This window comes from Idiotropiscis lumnitzeri, chromosome 8 (assembly GCF_059441095.1).
Source record: "Idiotropiscis lumnitzeri isolate Australia: NSW breed Sydney's pygmy pipehorse chromosome 8, RoL_Ilum_1.0, whole genome shotgun sequence".
NCBI classification, from domain to species: domain Eukaryota; kingdom Metazoa; phylum Chordata; class Actinopteri; order Syngnathiformes; family Syngnathidae; genus Idiotropiscis; species Idiotropiscis lumnitzeri.
Window position 1 is genome coordinate 20,334,744 of NC_142398.1, and position 14,186 is coordinate 20,348,929.

At 43.9% G+C, this 14,186-nt stretch overlaps 4 protein-coding genes across 5 annotated transcripts; all 4 read left to right on the forward strand.

Annotated features, from left to right (window-relative positions):
• The first annotated feature begins 527 nt into the window (after positions 1-527).
• LOC148332690 (uncharacterized) lies at positions 528-5,147 on the forward strand. The gene is made up of 10 exons (XM_088303406.1): positions 528-588; positions 964-1,740; positions 1,816-2,352; positions 2,492-2,806; positions 2,886-3,094; positions 3,369-3,520; positions 4,209-4,451; positions 4,525-4,684; positions 4,812-4,887; positions 4,980-5,147. The coding sequence occupies exons 1-10, from the start codon at positions 528-530 to the stop codon at positions 5,015-5,017; spliced, it is 2,568 nt and encodes an 855-aa protein (XP_088159532.1). The 3' UTR covers positions 5,018-5,147.
• Positions 5,148-5,853: 706 nt separating this feature from the next.
• Positions 5,854-7,908, forward strand: LOC148332691 (guanine nucleotide-binding protein G(I)/G(S)/G(O) subunit gamma-10). Its single transcript, XM_088302487.1, has 3 exons — positions 5,854-6,064; positions 6,543-6,669; positions 7,090-7,908. Exons 1-2 carry the CDS (start codon positions 5,975-5,977, stop codon positions 6,666-6,668), a joined length of 216 nt encoding a protein of 71 aa, XP_088158613.1. The 5' UTR covers positions 5,854-5,974; the 3' UTR covers position 6,669; positions 7,090-7,908.
• A 610-nt stretch (positions 7,909-8,518) lies between these two features.
• Positions 8,519-12,352, forward strand: LOC148332692 (afadin- and alpha-actinin-binding protein). 2 transcript variants are annotated; one of them, XM_088302484.1, is made up of 13 exons: positions 8,519-8,627; positions 8,733-8,837; positions 9,111-9,199; positions 9,269-9,337; positions 9,462-9,585; positions 9,654-9,732; positions 9,820-9,940; positions 10,380-10,533; positions 10,674-10,777; positions 10,861-11,022; positions 11,086-11,197; positions 11,530-11,689; positions 12,189-12,352. In XM_088302484.1, the coding sequence occupies exons 2-13, from the start codon at positions 8,786-8,788 to the stop codon at positions 12,289-12,291; spliced, it is 1,329 nt and encodes a 442-aa protein (XP_088158610.1). In that variant the 5' UTR covers positions 8,519-8,627; positions 8,733-8,785; the 3' UTR covers positions 12,292-12,352. The 2 variants fall into 2 exon arrangements, with proteins under 2 accessions (XP_088158610.1, XP_088158609.1); XM_088302483.1 differs by having other exon boundaries at positions 8,527-8,661.
• Positions 12,353-12,773: 421 nt separating this feature from the next.
• On the forward strand, positions 12,774-13,896 carry nanos3 (nanos homolog 3). The gene has a single exon (XM_088302486.1). The coding sequence runs from the start codon at positions 13,025-13,027 to the stop codon at positions 13,847-13,849; it is 825 nt and encodes a 274-aa protein (XP_088158612.1). The 5' UTR covers positions 12,774-13,024; the 3' UTR covers positions 13,850-13,896.
• Positions 13,897-14,186: the final 290 nt, after the last annotated feature.

The window sequence follows — 14,186 nt, forward strand, 5'->3', positions numbered from 1 at the left end:
TGCTCCTAGTCCGGCCCCTCTGTCAAATTTTAGAACCCATTGTGGCCCGCCAATCAAAAAGTTTGCCCACCCCTGGTCTCGGGGAATGTACAAACTACATTTATCACTTTCTTTTGTCTTTTCCACTCTGCCCGATATTGACTGATTACCGTAATATTTATTGACTCTGGGTTTGTTCTGTTTGAGGGTTATTTTGTGCGCAAATAGTTTTGATTAATATGTAACATTTCCATTGAATTCCTCATCAGTACGAGCTGTCAATGGACCAATTGTGTTTGACAAATGATTGTTCCGTACGATGTCTCAGAAATTCCGGCCTATAAATTCCCTCACTCTTGCCTCACTTAAAGCATCACCACCAGCTCCTGGACTCACTCGTTGTCAAGGTAAGGAGGCATTACAGCGCAATTAATACAAAAAAAATATATATTTCAAGATAGCGTATTATTCACATCTAGTCAACCTTTTATGTATAATGTATGAACTTGATGTTTTTTCTTTCTCTTAGAAGTCGACACGTGGCCAATATGGGGATGCCAAGAAGTGCACTACTGTTTCTGATGTTGCAGCTCATTGCAAGAGGATCGGGTATAGTGTTGATTTGGATATTATTTGGTTGATGTGCTCTCACAGTGACAGAATAATGGAAGCAAATTAACCAGATCAACTACGCAAATTGAAAAAAAAAATGCATTCTTCCAAGAATTTTGGGAACCATCACCGTGTACTTTCGTTGCACTTTCGGGCCATATTTACCTTTGAATTAAGGTCCAATTGCTAAAATGTTACAACTTCCAAGAGTGACCTCACTCGTAACTTCCAGCAAGATGCAGTTTACGTAGTCATCACGCCCTCAGATTGTGGATCACACCAAAATTTCCCATACGTTTTTGTGAGGTCAGTTGTGTTTTTACGGATTCTTGCGGAAATGGCACTGAAATACAAATGACGTACTCTTCTCAGGTTCCGTTGTTTCCAGCTGTGACGCGTGCCATGGAGAAGCAACGTGCCAAGAGTCACGCGGAAGAGGCGACTCCATTGCCGGCTTCTCATGCGTCTGCAGAGATGGCTTTGTCGGCGATGGTCTCACTTGTTACGATAGCTTGGTGTGCGCCGATGGCTCTTGTTGCGGCCGAGGTTACGAATGGACGCCTGGCTGGGGCTGCGCGGACATTGACGAGTGCTCGCTCCCTCATCAAGTCTGCCCGGCACCTCTGCGTTGCCAAAACACACCCGGCTCGTATGAATGCCGCAACACTGGCGCGCTCTCCAGATCTGGCCTTCCCTCACAGTCAGTCCAGTTCTCTTGCGGAAACACAGTGTGCCCAACAGGCTTGGACTGCGTTGGGAATAGATGCGCTGACCCCTGCGAGGACTACACGGTCGTGAATGATGACTGGCGTTCGACGCAACACGGAATGACGAACCCTGCCAAGTGTGACAGAAATGTTGAGTGGCATGGCTGGTATCGCTTATTTCTCGGACAAGACGGTGCTCATATTCCTGAGGGATGTGTCCGTGGATTTAAGTGTGGAACCCATATCACCGTGTCACTCAAAGAACCTCATCCCACACAGTCTGATGTCATTGTAACTCGTGCCGTGTGTAATACGTGGAGTAGTGATTGCTGCCGTTTTACCTCACAACACATCCACGTGAAGCTCTGCTCTACGCCAGCTTCCAGCTACTACGTCTACAAACTTGTGAAGCCCCCCACGTGTCATTGGGCATACTGCGCAGGTACGACTTTTAATGGTCTGCTCATGTAAAAGTTTTGTGGAGCTCTTCTGTCTAACACAACTCTTTTGTTTTCAGCGGTTAATGAAACAAGTCATTTGACAACACCGGAACCTGAAGGTTCTGGAATGGAGCCAACAACGGCCACCGCTGAATCACCGACGACGGCAACAATGCCACCAACAACAACAGTGCTGCCAACAACAACAACAACAACACCACCACCACCACCGCCAACAACAACAACCACCACCACCACTGCTACATCTTTTTTCCCAACATCACCAGCGCTGCCAGATGAGGAGGAGGTCCGTCTGGCTAATGGCGGAAACAGCTCCTGCTCCGGCAGAGTGGAAATCTTCCACCGCGGACAGTGGGGAACGGTGTGCGACGACATCTGGGACCTGAACGACGCGCAAGTGGTGTGCAGACAATTGGGCTGCGGCAGGGCCCTTGCCGCCCCCCAAAGGGCTTTCTTTGGACAGGGCAGTGGGCCCATTTGGCTAGACGACCTCAGATGTACCGGAGGTGAAGCAAATCTGGGAGAGTGCACTCACAGAGGCATTGGATCACACAACTGTGGTCACCAGGAGGATGCTGGAGTGGTTTGCGAAGGTAAGAACGACAGACAATTATGATACTGTACTGATGTTTGGCCAGAGCAAAATCTTGGAGCCAGAAAATGTTTGGTCAGAAAACACCTTTTAAGCTCAAAAGGTGGTGTTTTATCTTGTGTATGTTGTTGTCGTTTTAGCCGCTTCACCCGTGAGGCTGGTCAACTCCGACAAACGCTGCTCTGGAAGAGTGGAGGTCTACCATCAAGGACAATGGGGCACTGTGTGTGACGACATTTGGGACCTCACCAACGCCAACGTGGTGTGTCGACAGTTGGACTGCGGCAAGGCTCGTTCGGCACTGCACAGTGCAGCTTTCGGGCAGGGCAGTGGACCCATCTGGTTGGATGATGTCCGTTGTTTTGGAAATGAAACGTCAATAACAAGCTGCAGACATCTTGGATTTGGGAGACACAACTGTGCTCACAGGGAGGATGCCGGTGTTGTTTGTCAAGGTATGTTTTAATATTTTCATTACGTTTTGGCATCATTACACAATGAAATGAATGAAATCATTTTTTTTCCTTTGTTTAGGCAATCAACCTTCACTCAAACCTTCTCACCTTATTTGTGGCCCGGACAAAATCCAAGTGGGCCTAAATTCAGCTCGCTTAACAAGCGCTGGTTTCAACCCACACACTGGCAACCTGGCGGTCCGCAACTGTACCTGGGTCAGGGTGCAAGGCGACGTCGTGTGGTACGAGGTTGACGCTCAGGCAAATGCCTGCGGAAACATGCTGACGGTAAAAAAATAAAAATACGACTCTTTGAATCATACCTGGTGTCTCTTGCAGTAGGATTTCTTTTCATGGGGCCCAAAATCCCTGGCAGCGCCCGTGGCACTGATGATAGTCTTCTCATTAGAGGCACACAAGCACTTATTTTTCTTGATGCACCTTAACACACAAACAAAAACACTTTTCAGAACTGAAGACTGAATTTTTCTCGAACTCACTAATAAAAGTCTGTGCTTGAATGAATTGTTAATGTTGTATCTCGTGCCCATGTGTCTTGCAGACCAACGGAACGCATGCGATCTACTCCAACAGTTTATTCATCTATCCATTGAACAACGGTTCCTTCTCTCCCGCTGTGGATCTTCCTTTTTCATGTGCCTATCCCTTGGACACAGACAGCAGGCTTAATGTCGCCGTCAAACCATTCCTGGAGTGAGTAGTTAGAAATAGGACTATGGTTGCTTTGAAGTAATTCATTCAGCACTCGTTTGGGGAAAAAAATTTGATTTGTTGAATAATTGTAACATATTTCACATTCAACACTCAGTATTTATGAACAACAAATACTTATATACATCATTTTCTCACCATTTGCCTCTTCGGAGGGGGTGATAGTAAAAAAAATAATGTTCGTTTTCTGAGGCTCAATATGAAAAGTAATGGCCGTACTTTTCGTTGAGTTACCTTACGTGTGACCTGTACTGAACAGGAAGTTTGCATTCAAAATAAAAGCAAATATCTTAGACCGGAAGTAGAACTTATCAATGCACATTTCAAATGAAAATACATTGTAATAAATAAAATCACTACTGCTGTTTCGAAAATATGATTATGGTTAGTTATAATAACAGTGTTGTAGGTTTACAGTACTGTATGTATAGTTAGTGCTGATAGGAAATTGAAATGCATTTGTATCGCGATGCGTTGTCAAATAAAACAAAAGCATTTCCTTATTGTAGATTTGGTAAACATATCTTGCTGTAAAAAGCTAATGGCAGTATCCGGAGTATCGACATTCTAAATCAGCAAAGGTTTTTTGTGTGTGTGTGTTGTAAGGAGTCATGCAAGTTTCATAAAGAATGTTAAGCGTTGATTGATGATATTTACTCTTTCTTGACAGTCTTGGGGGCGGCATTGTTGGCTCGGGTGACAAAGCCAGAGCCTCCATGGTCCTGTTCCGCAACTCCAATTATACAGAGCCTTACGCAGCGGGGGCCGTCGTCCTTCCCGTGGGCTCACCGTTGTATGTGGGGGTCTCGGTGAACAAAAGGGATCCTACCTTGACAATTGTTCTGGAGGACTGCTTCGCCTCTCACTCCTCAAATCCTGCCAACCTTGAGCGATACTCTCTCATCCACAACAAGTATGTGTCCGCTTAGTTGGGATTCATGACTGAAAGATGACGCAAACCATTGCTCTCCCCTTGACCGTATTAGATGTCCCGCTGACCGCCAACAAGTGTCTGTGGTTGAGAGTGGCTCATCCCTCCGGGCTCGTTTCGCTGCCCTGTTTTTCCTGCTTCAAGGGGAATACCGAGATGTTTATCTCCACTGTAGCCTCAGGCTGTGTGACCGGAGGAGGTACTCTTGCATTCCGGTGAGTGTTATACTGTCTTCCATTTTATTCACAGCAACGCAGATAGATCCGTGTCCATTGCCGATTAACCACTTTTGTCTGATGTTATGCCGTTGCTTTCCACATGCTTCCGCCGTCCGCCGTGTAGCCTTGCACAAGGAGAGTACAACGCTCTGTCGCAGATGCTGCTCCTATGAAGCCACTCACCATTGGGCCAATCACTTGTAAGCGCACTCACGCAGGTATCAGGTGATATGTTGACAAAATGGAATAAATAACAAAGAGTATTTTCTTCCTCTTTCCTTTTTATCTTCAGGGGAGAAATCATCTGAGCGCCATCCAGTCAAAGAATAACACTGTTTTACTCTTTAGTTATTATTCAGGAACCCCAATAGTAAAATTGTTGAGATGTCGTTTCTATAAATACAAATAAATTGTATCATATTGTTACTTCACAGAATTATAATAAAAAGCAAAGATTGTATATGTCTACCTGTCTGCATTTTTTCCTTTTAATAAATAAATAGGTTGAAAATCCAACTCAGGTCAGTGTGGGGAAACTTCATGACTCTGGCGTATTTTCCAGATTTGATAATAGTGGCAGCACATGTAAGGGAATGTTGTACTATTTATTTATATTCCAAAACATCAATAACAAAAATATTTTTTCAAAAGTCTGAATCAATAAATTAAACTCTGATTCAAAAGAAAAGAGAAGAAAATGAAGAAAAAAAATAAGGGCACACATAGACGAACAACCATTCACAATAACAATCACACCGCAATCAATTAATTAAACCTCCCATGCATGTTTTTGGAATGTGGGAGAAAACCGGAGTACCCGGAGAAAACCCACGCATGGATGGGGAGCACATGCAAACTACACACAGGAAGGTCGGAGTCCTGTTTTTGTTTTATTTGGGGGGGGGTGTCCTTGGTGCACGGTCATTCTTGCCTAGAAACGCCCCTGCCTGAACTCATATTAATGAAGGACACAACCATTTACACACAAACACACTAAAAGTTTCAACTTACAAATCTCTAGCTGGCGATGGACCAACACATCAAAATATTGTCAAGCAAGTCCTTTACTGCACTGTTGTGTTCGTGTTCAAAGCTTTCTACGGGGGTCGTTTGATTGACAAGGGGCAAACCAATTAGAATGGCCCAGTGGGCGGGACAACATAGCAGTCGAGGGATCCCATTCGGAGAAGCGCTTTCGCGTGTTTGGGACCAATTTCCTCTCTCTGGTAGACGTGTCTTACTCATAAAGAGCTCTTGACTTTTTTTATTTCACCCACAGTCGTCGTCATGTCCAATAACAACGCCAGCAACAACTTAATCATCGCCCAGAAGGCCGTAAAGCAGCTCCGGTTGGAGGCCAGCATCCGGAGGATCAAGGTACCAGCGGCCGACACGGACACACAAACGCCGAGAGAGCAACAAGCTAAGCGACTGCTGAATGGCGGAGACAAACGGATTGTCCAGGGAATAAACAGGCGACCACATTTCAGTTTCACATTGAGGAGAGCAAAAATATCGCGCTTAGGCAAATGGACGCATTGTCGCGCTTTTCTACTTTAACGCCGAGCGTGAAAACTTTGAGCTGGCAAGTAAGTTCCGCGTTGACGCAAGTTTTACTGTGTGGCCAAGTTACTTTGCGTACGCGACTAAACGAATGTCCCAATCACGTGAAAAGAGACGTGCGTAAGCAGTCGATGTCACTGACACGAAACAGTTCACATAGTGTTGCACGGTGGCTTGCAAATCGTGTGCAAATAACAGTCAGGCCTGTTGTTTTGCGTGGATCTTTTGCGGTTGACACGACGCGAAGTGTGTGTTTGCGCCCCAACATGCTAACGTCGTCTGTGGCTCGCAGGTGTCTCAGGCTGCTGCCGAGTTGAGGAACTTCTGTCTGCAAAATGCCTCCAAGGACCCGCTGCTGGTCGGTGTGCCCTCCAGCGATAATCCCTTTAGACCACCAAAGTCCTGCTCCCTGTTTTGAGGTACAAGCGCAATGGGGAAACATTCATGACTTGCCACGGATTATACAATTTTAAATATACCTGCATAATTGGGGGGGGGGGAATCATCCTTTTCAAACAAGATCATGTCCACTTTTAAATTGACATTGCAAGAGAGGTATTGCCTTAAATTCTACATTAAGTGTGTTTGGGCTCTTTTTGTGTATATGTATTATACGTCATAATTGTGTGGATTTGTTGAAATATTAATACACACATGATTTTATGAAATTCACTTTTCTACGCCTGACTAGAATAGATGAGAATTAGCATTGTCCTTAAACATTCTATTTCCCAAATTACCATCGTCGACTTGTGCAGGAAAGCAAAGGAAATAGAGTGCACATTTAAGAAGCAGTTTTTAACGTGTTCTACCTCCCCCCCCCTTCCCCCCTCTTTTAGCTTGGCAAGAGCAATGAAGAATTTCTGAATCTATACAACTAAGGCTGTCTTCAATTTTACGCATTGTTGCTGTAGATCTAACAGGAGCTCCATCCCGGAGCTCAGGATGGATGATTTCAGGATTTTCTTTGCCAAATCAGTTCATCAGTCACATTCACGCTGCACCAAACTTGTGGAGTCCAAAAATGGTGAAGAAGCCACAACATTACTAATACTGTTGAAGTATTTCTTTGTTTTGCTAAACATTTGATGTCCAAATTAATATTATTATTATTATTATTTTTTGTTCAGTGCAGTAGATCAAGACCAATATTAATTTAAAACCCAGTGCTGTTGTGTCGCACACGATACTTGACTCAAACACTACACACATGCATAGAATCGAACTTGTGGACATCAGAATATTTATGAGGTAGGATCCACTTTTCAGATATTTATATCTCTGGTTTTGTTCTCACTATTGCGACACACTATGACATGGTACAGACTTAAATGTTGCTTTTTTTTCTTTTAAAGTAGATTGTTGGTGTTGCTTTAATTTGCTTGTACTCTGTCACCATCTTTAAATCACATGCCTTACACTATTTGAATAGTGACTTACTGTACATCACTTTATATATGCAAATAGCCAATTGAAACCATCCGAATGTTCCTGTTAATGAATCTTGCTAAAGTGACCTGTTGCTTGACCCGTTTTCCAAAATTGGAATTCTATGCCATGCAACCAAATCTTTTACTACTGTTACCCTGTATTTTCCTCGTCTTTCCTACTGTGAGCAATATTTTTAGAAATTAAATTTCTTTTTCATACACTGACAATTTGTGTTTGTTTGCTTTGTGAGCATCATTTTGGAACCGTTGCTGTAATTGCCATTCCTACAAAATGCCAATTATGGTTTAAAAGAAGATGCTTTTTTTTTCTGGATTTGGCATCTGAAACCTTTAGATTGACATTGAGGATGTTAGAAACCAACACACTGATCAAAATTTGCTCTTGTGTTGACTTACCATTCATTTACTGCTTTGAAGTCATCGATTTATCTTGAATAAACTTTTATTAAAATATATTTTTTTAAAACAAATTTAGGTGAGATGTCTTGCTTATGTACATGAGAATTGCTGAAGAATCCTTTACGGAAACTTGTTTAAAATTACGCACACACAGCAACGACCATTCATAAATGGGTCTGACGCACTTAAAAAGTAGCAAAAAAGAGCAAAGACCTTCCATTTATTTGGGGACACCAAGTCTTCTTGGATTACAATTAACTGTTGACCAGTGTGATAAATGCTTAAAATATATATATTAGTCGTTTCGCCTGGCTGCAGCATTCCTTCAAACACTGATTGCTCAACAATGTTGAATGGCTTCATCTCTTCCACTATAAAGCCGGTGAAGTGTTAAAATAAGCTGTCAGGGAATGAGAGGTCTGCTTCTAGATTTGAATATTTTATTCACACTTTGTCATTGCCTGCTAATTAGTACAACTGCGAACACCTGAGTGGCAACATGACCAGAGGAAGTTGCACTCCTCAAGGTGACACGCACATTTCGAGGGATCCCGTTTTATGGTAGTTATGGCTGGCATGTGTTAATATGATTGTTACACGTTTTAACTTAAAAATTTTTTTTTTTTTTTTAGAGGAGTCATTTTGTTCTGAAAACGACTGCGGAATTTAACTTACTGGCTCCTACATGGCTTTGAGGTTTGCTCAGACAAAAGCTGGAAAGAAGCAAGAGATTCCAGGTAAACGGTGCCCATTTTTAACACACCAACAAGTGTGCCGGAATTAAATAAATAAATATATGAATCATGGCATCTTCATTTAGTTCAGTCGTTTAATAAAAACTTGTCACGCAAGATCTTGTCCAAAACAAAATGGCGGACGGAGTGAAGTCAGTCAATCGAAAATGTAACCAAAACTCAGCCGGTAGCAGGTAGTTGATTGATCGAGCGCCGGTTGTAAACTGAAAAAGTAGAAATGAAAGTTACTATTGTCTTTCTGTGCCATTTCTTCAGGCTCTTTATTGAGGGACCTCAGCCCTCCGAGTAAAATCTCTCACCGCAACCCCTCATGGGAAAACGGTGATCAAGCAGATTCCCTCAGGGTGAGTAAATGGACGCTATTGCGTATGATGAAGGATTTCTGATTTACTCAGCCAAATCGTCTCCTGCAGGAGCAACTGAAAGCGATGGATGAGCACGTGGCCCGACTTCAGGACATGCTGAAGTGTGAACGGGCAAAGGTAAGGTGTTTGTTTGCGAGCCACTGGACAACATTCTCGCTTTGCACTATTGCTCCCGTACACAGTAAATTTCCTCACTGTGGGATGAACTAAGTTTTTTTTTTTGTTTTTTTTTTCCCGCCAGAGTACCCGTTTGCAGCTGAGGGTCAACCAGCATGAATCCGAGCTGAGATGCAGAGAGCAACAAAGCACCAGAATGAAAGAACGACTTACTCAGTTGTCAGATAGAAACAACAAGAGAGGAAGCTGTGAGATGATCACAATCCAATTGCAGCTCGTTGGGCCTCTATGTCAAATATTCTCGTTTTCTTTGAAGCCGCTGAGATGCTGAACTTGCCACCGGGGGCTCGAGGCAAAAATGTGAAGTCGATCAATTCATCGCCTTCGGCTGCAACGTAAACTTGACTCCGATAGCTTGCGGTGTTTGCTATGAAATTGCTTTAAAAGGTGGAGTGTGTTTTTCTTTTTCTTTCTTTGGCTAGGCAAGAGGAGGCAGCACTGCGTTTGATGCTGGAGCGCAGAGAAGCGGAGCTCAGGGAAGCAATGAAGCTGCGGCACAGCCTCACCACCTTACTGCATGCCATCAGAGTTGACATGGAGCAAGTGAGGAAAACGAGGCGATCCGTTTTTGTTTTTTTGTTTTTTAACCATTTTAACCAATTGATAAAATGTGCGTGATACAAGCGAGGGGGAAAAAAAACCACCCAGAGTGTTCTTACCGCAGGTGGGTAATTTACAGAATGTTGCCACTCCGTTATTTGTCATCATCATTGATGGCGCTACAATTTTTGAGCAGATGGGCGAGTTAAAATCACTCGTAGCTCACCCGGGGAAATCGGTCAGGTAAATCTTGCGGCAATATCTGGAAAATCTTTTCCGACTTAGATTGCAAGAAAGTGAAAATGTGAAAAATTTGGCCCAATTGTGGCGTGTCCTGTAGCCTTTCTAATATTGAACCTCAAATTGGGAGTTTTGCGCGAAGCAGTCATTTGAGAGCACCATGTGGATGTTATCGTAATTCTGTCCATTCTTGTCTTTTAAGACTTTGTCAAACTCGGAGGACGTTGCGAGCGGATCCCCAAATGGAGACAAAAAGTTAACTCAAGCTGAGGCAGCGCTTGGTGACCATGTGACGGGAGGTGTGGTTCACAGTTGGAAACGTGTGCGGCAAAGTCTGGTTGACCTTCGACGTGAGGGTGAAAACGCTGAGGATTTTTGATTTTTTTTTAAAGTGACATGATTGCATTCTCTTGTGCATTTGCACAGCTTCGTAAGACCAAAAATCGACTAAGTGCAGCGGCTTCCTGGCATCATTTATGAGAACGTTTGTGTGCAGGCCAAATCGGCGACGACACGGACCATGACAAACTTTTGGCTCAGCTTCAAACAGAATTGAAAGAGAGTCAACAAATGGTCGAACAACAACAACAAATGCTGCAGGTGTGATTCTCAATTGCGTCGACTTCGACGCACAACCAAAACTGTTTGGACTCGCTCATCTCTTCATGCTGTTCTTGTTGTAGGACGGCCTTCTCTCACCCATCCCATCTGAGCTGAGTGATTGTTACTTTTTGGAGGAGTGGGAGCGTCTCCAAATGCACTGGGCCGACTTCAAACATCAGAGACGGACTTTCGAAAAGGAGAGACAGTCGTTCACCGAGGCCGCCATACGCTTAAGTTGGGAGGTGAGAGTGTTCAAATTCGACATGAAATATCTGGAATTGCATTTTTTTTTTTTTTTTTCACAGCGTCTGGACTTTGAGAATCACAAGGGCTCTCTCTTGAAGCAGCAATATTTACATGATTCTCCTTTGTGGAGTGAAAGAGCCGCAAGGGACAAAACGGACTGCGCACTCCATAGTAAGTAGAAAGCCGTGTGACGCATAATTTTATTAAAAATAAAAACCATGCTGTTATCTCTGTATATTTTTTAACAGTATTACACAAAATGTTCCCTTTGTATATAGCAGTAAACATTGCATGTGCACACCATTTGTAAAGTGCTCTAAATGTTGAGTTCAGAGTCCCTAACTCATTTACTGCCATTGACGGCTAAACACGTCAATTTTATATTTCTTTTTTTTTTTTACTTGGCTGGTAGTGAGTGAGTTAATTTTACACCCTATTCTTGTTTTATGGTCGTAAGAAAGTGAGGGTAGAAAAAAACCACTGTTTTTGACTGGCTTTCTCAGGTTTGGGCCCAGCTAGCATATCTGGCTGTGTTCCCATTTCTCCATCTTCCACCGAATGCAGCCCTGTGACTGTTTCAGCGTGCCATCGGGGAAGAGTCAGAGTTGGAACACCCAGTACTCCAGAGCTCTATGCCGCCCTCAGTTTGTCATACAACCACAGGTCTGTCAAGTACATATTTGCTAATGTTTGAAGTGGGTCCCAGGCCCATTGCAGGTGGATCGCAGACGGGTAGTAAAATATTAAAGGGGCTCCTCAGTTTATGAAAGTACCAACATATTTCACGGTTACAAACAACGCGTAATGAACTAGTTTACGCAGATGTGTAAGAGTACGTCGTCACATGGAACAAGAAAGTACACTCAGTTCCCAAGTTCAACAATTCGTCAATTTGTTTTAAAAGGGGAAGATTGGTAAATAAATGGCAATATCTCAATGTTGTTGAAAGTGAAGAAAATGTGTTAGAAACAAGAAGATGCACATGATTTGCCCTAAGCGGGCCATATAAAATGAGGTCACGGGCCAGATCTAGCCCCCGGGCCTTGAGTTGGACACTAGTGTAGTAGGACTAGCCTTTATTGAAAAAATACAATTATTTTGATAGGCATGCACCAGAAATTCTATGACTGTAAAATCCACTTGATGTGCTTCCTGTCTCCAGAGCCGAAGAGGGAGTTCACCCCTCCAAGAGATGGGCTGGTGGGAGAGATGGGATGTACACAAACCCAACCGCACATTTGGATCTGTCATTTTCAGGCAATTGAATTCCAAGGCCATTCTAAAACATGCATTTTCTTAAAATAATAAAAGCAAATCACTATATAAGCTTTCATCAAGTAATTGCTATGTCCTGTTTGAATGTCAAAAGAAGGTAGCACTGTTGCATTCCTTGAAAACAATCTCAACGACAGACTGATGTTTTCCAAGATAATATTGTAGAAGTATGGTAGCAATCTTGAACATTCAAATCAAGTGTGTTGCAGCAGTGAGAGATGGAAAACGGGCAGGACACTGGCCTGCAAGGAACAGGATTCAAGACCCCTGCCGTAGCGCTGGAGCTAGTCAAGTAATTTTTTTATATTTGGATGACCTCCAAAATCGGAGTGGGAGTGATTTTCACCGGGCTTGGTTGGTTATTTGTTTTACTACGGTACAGGAGTGTGGTCGCTCACACGTCTACTTGGGCGAATAAGGCTGCCTGCTATTTGGATTTTCTTTTGGGTGGGCGCGGGGGGGCAGGGGCATTTTCCACCCAGTACAACTATAAAGTAGACTTGTGCAAGTTTCAGAAATTAGTGCATGTGTTTGAAATTTCAGGGAGTTACATTAAATGTGGTCCTATTCTGGAAACGACCCAAGTTACTTCAGTCAGAGAATCAGCATTGAATTATGCAAGATGAAGAGTGAGAGATGGGATGGCTGTGTAAATCCTTAGTAAATTAAGTATGAAACAAAGAATCTAGAGTGGGCGGGGCTAAAGCACCTGGCGCCTGGTTGATGCTTTGCAGGCGTGGTCACGTGCATCCAATTAACAATCAAAGGCCCGTGCAAGACACCGCGTCGCCACACTGTTTTTGTTCGTTTGTTTTTTCTGGGGGCAAAATAAACAGCCACGCGACCGACGTGCGCGCAGTTCGGCCTGAAAACGCTAAAATGAACAGCCTGGTGTGGGAGCGTTCCTTAATGGACTCGAACAACACAAATTTTCAGCCTTGGAAGGACTACATGGGTCTGTCGGATCTAATCCGAGGAACTCTGGATCGGAATCCCTCCATCCAGTCTCGCAATGTGGCCGCTGAAGTTCTGCACCCTCACTACGACGTAAGCGCGACTTTGGGTTCTCTACGCGCAAACGCACCCGCAAAAAGAAGCGACTCTGATGCAACTCGTGTTGGATGTACAAATCGAGGATCCTCCACTCGACAACTATCTGACGGCCAGTGGGATCTTTTGACCGCTTCTGCTCGTCCGTCGATCAACGCTGGCTTGGAAGGAAAGACGAGCGGTCCGCAGCATCGCAGGAGGACGGCGCGTCAGCAGCAGGCACCCGAACCGCCATCTCCGGACGTTGTGAGCATGAGGTGCAGTTTTTGCAAACACAACGGGGAGACTCAATTGGTGTATAATTCTCACTGGCTGAAGAATCTCGCGGGAGAGGTTCTGTGTCCGTATCTGCGCCAGTACGTGTGTCCTCTGTGTGGTGCCACCGGGGCCCGAGCCCACACCAAACGCTTTTGCCCCAAAGTTGACAGCGTTTACATCTCCGTTTACACCCGCCAAGACGCCCAAGCTCCACGTGCGCCACGGAGAGCTGGCATTTAAGTGGAATTGACTTTGAACTAGTTCAACACGCGTGTGTGTGTGTGTGTGTGTGTGTGTGTGTGTGTGATTTGGTTTGAACTCGTGTTGAACATGCATGTGCGTGTATGTCAAGTTATTTTCTACTCTTTTGCTAGACAACGACTTTTAGATGACTACCAGGTAATGCTTGGAAACTGTTTTAATTTTTTTTTAAACATGGTCGGCTCGCTCTTGTCTCTCCCTTTCCCTCCCCCAATAGTGTTATGTTGTGTGCAAATGCTTTTTGCAAGTTTGTTATTTCCAGAATAATGCATGTGACCTTGGAAAAAAAAAAGTGTTAACGTTCCTCAGTTTGTGG

What these genes read in the sequence shown, in the direction of transcription:
- LOC148332691 (XM_088302487.1), top strand. Translation starts at nt 5,975, where the DNA reads ATGTCCAATAACAACGCCAGCAACAACTTAATCATCGCCCAGAAGGCC. An exon ending in CCAGCATCCGGAGGATCAAG is followed by an intron (nt 6,065 to 6,542) that starts GTACCAGCGGCC and finishes TGTGGCTCGCAG; the next exon opens with GTGTCTCAGGCTGCTGCCGA.
- LOC148332690 (XM_088303406.1), top strand. Translation starts at nt 528, where the DNA reads ATGGGGATGCCAAGAAGTGCACTACTGTTTCTGATGTTGCAGCTCATT. An exon ending in GCTCATTGCAAGAGGATCGG is followed by an intron (nt 589 to 963) that starts GTATAGTGTTGA and finishes TACTCTTCTCAG; the next exon opens with GTTCCGTTGTTTCCAGCTGT. An exon ending in TGCTGGAGTGGTTTGCGAAG is followed by an intron (nt 2,353 to 2,491) that starts GTAAGAACGACA and finishes TTGTCGTTTTAG; the next exon opens with CCGCTTCACCCGTGAGGCTG.
- LOC148332692 (XM_088302484.1), top strand. Translation starts at nt 8,786, where the DNA reads ATGGCTTTGAGGTTTGCTCAGACAAAAGCTGGAAAGAAGCAAGAGATT. An exon ending in AAAGAAGCAAGAGATTCCAG is followed by an intron (nt 8,838 to 9,110) that starts GTAAACGGTGCC and finishes CCATTTCTTCAG; the next exon opens with GCTCTTTATTGAGGGACCTC. An exon ending in AACAACAACAAATGCTGCAG is followed by an intron (nt 10,778 to 10,860) that starts GTGTGATTCTCA and finishes TTCTTGTTGTAG; the next exon opens with GACGGCCTTCTCTCACCCAT.
- nanos3 (XM_088302486.1), top strand. Translation starts at nt 13,025, where the DNA reads ATGCTTTGCAGGCGTGGTCACGTGCATCCAATTAACAATCAAAGGCCC.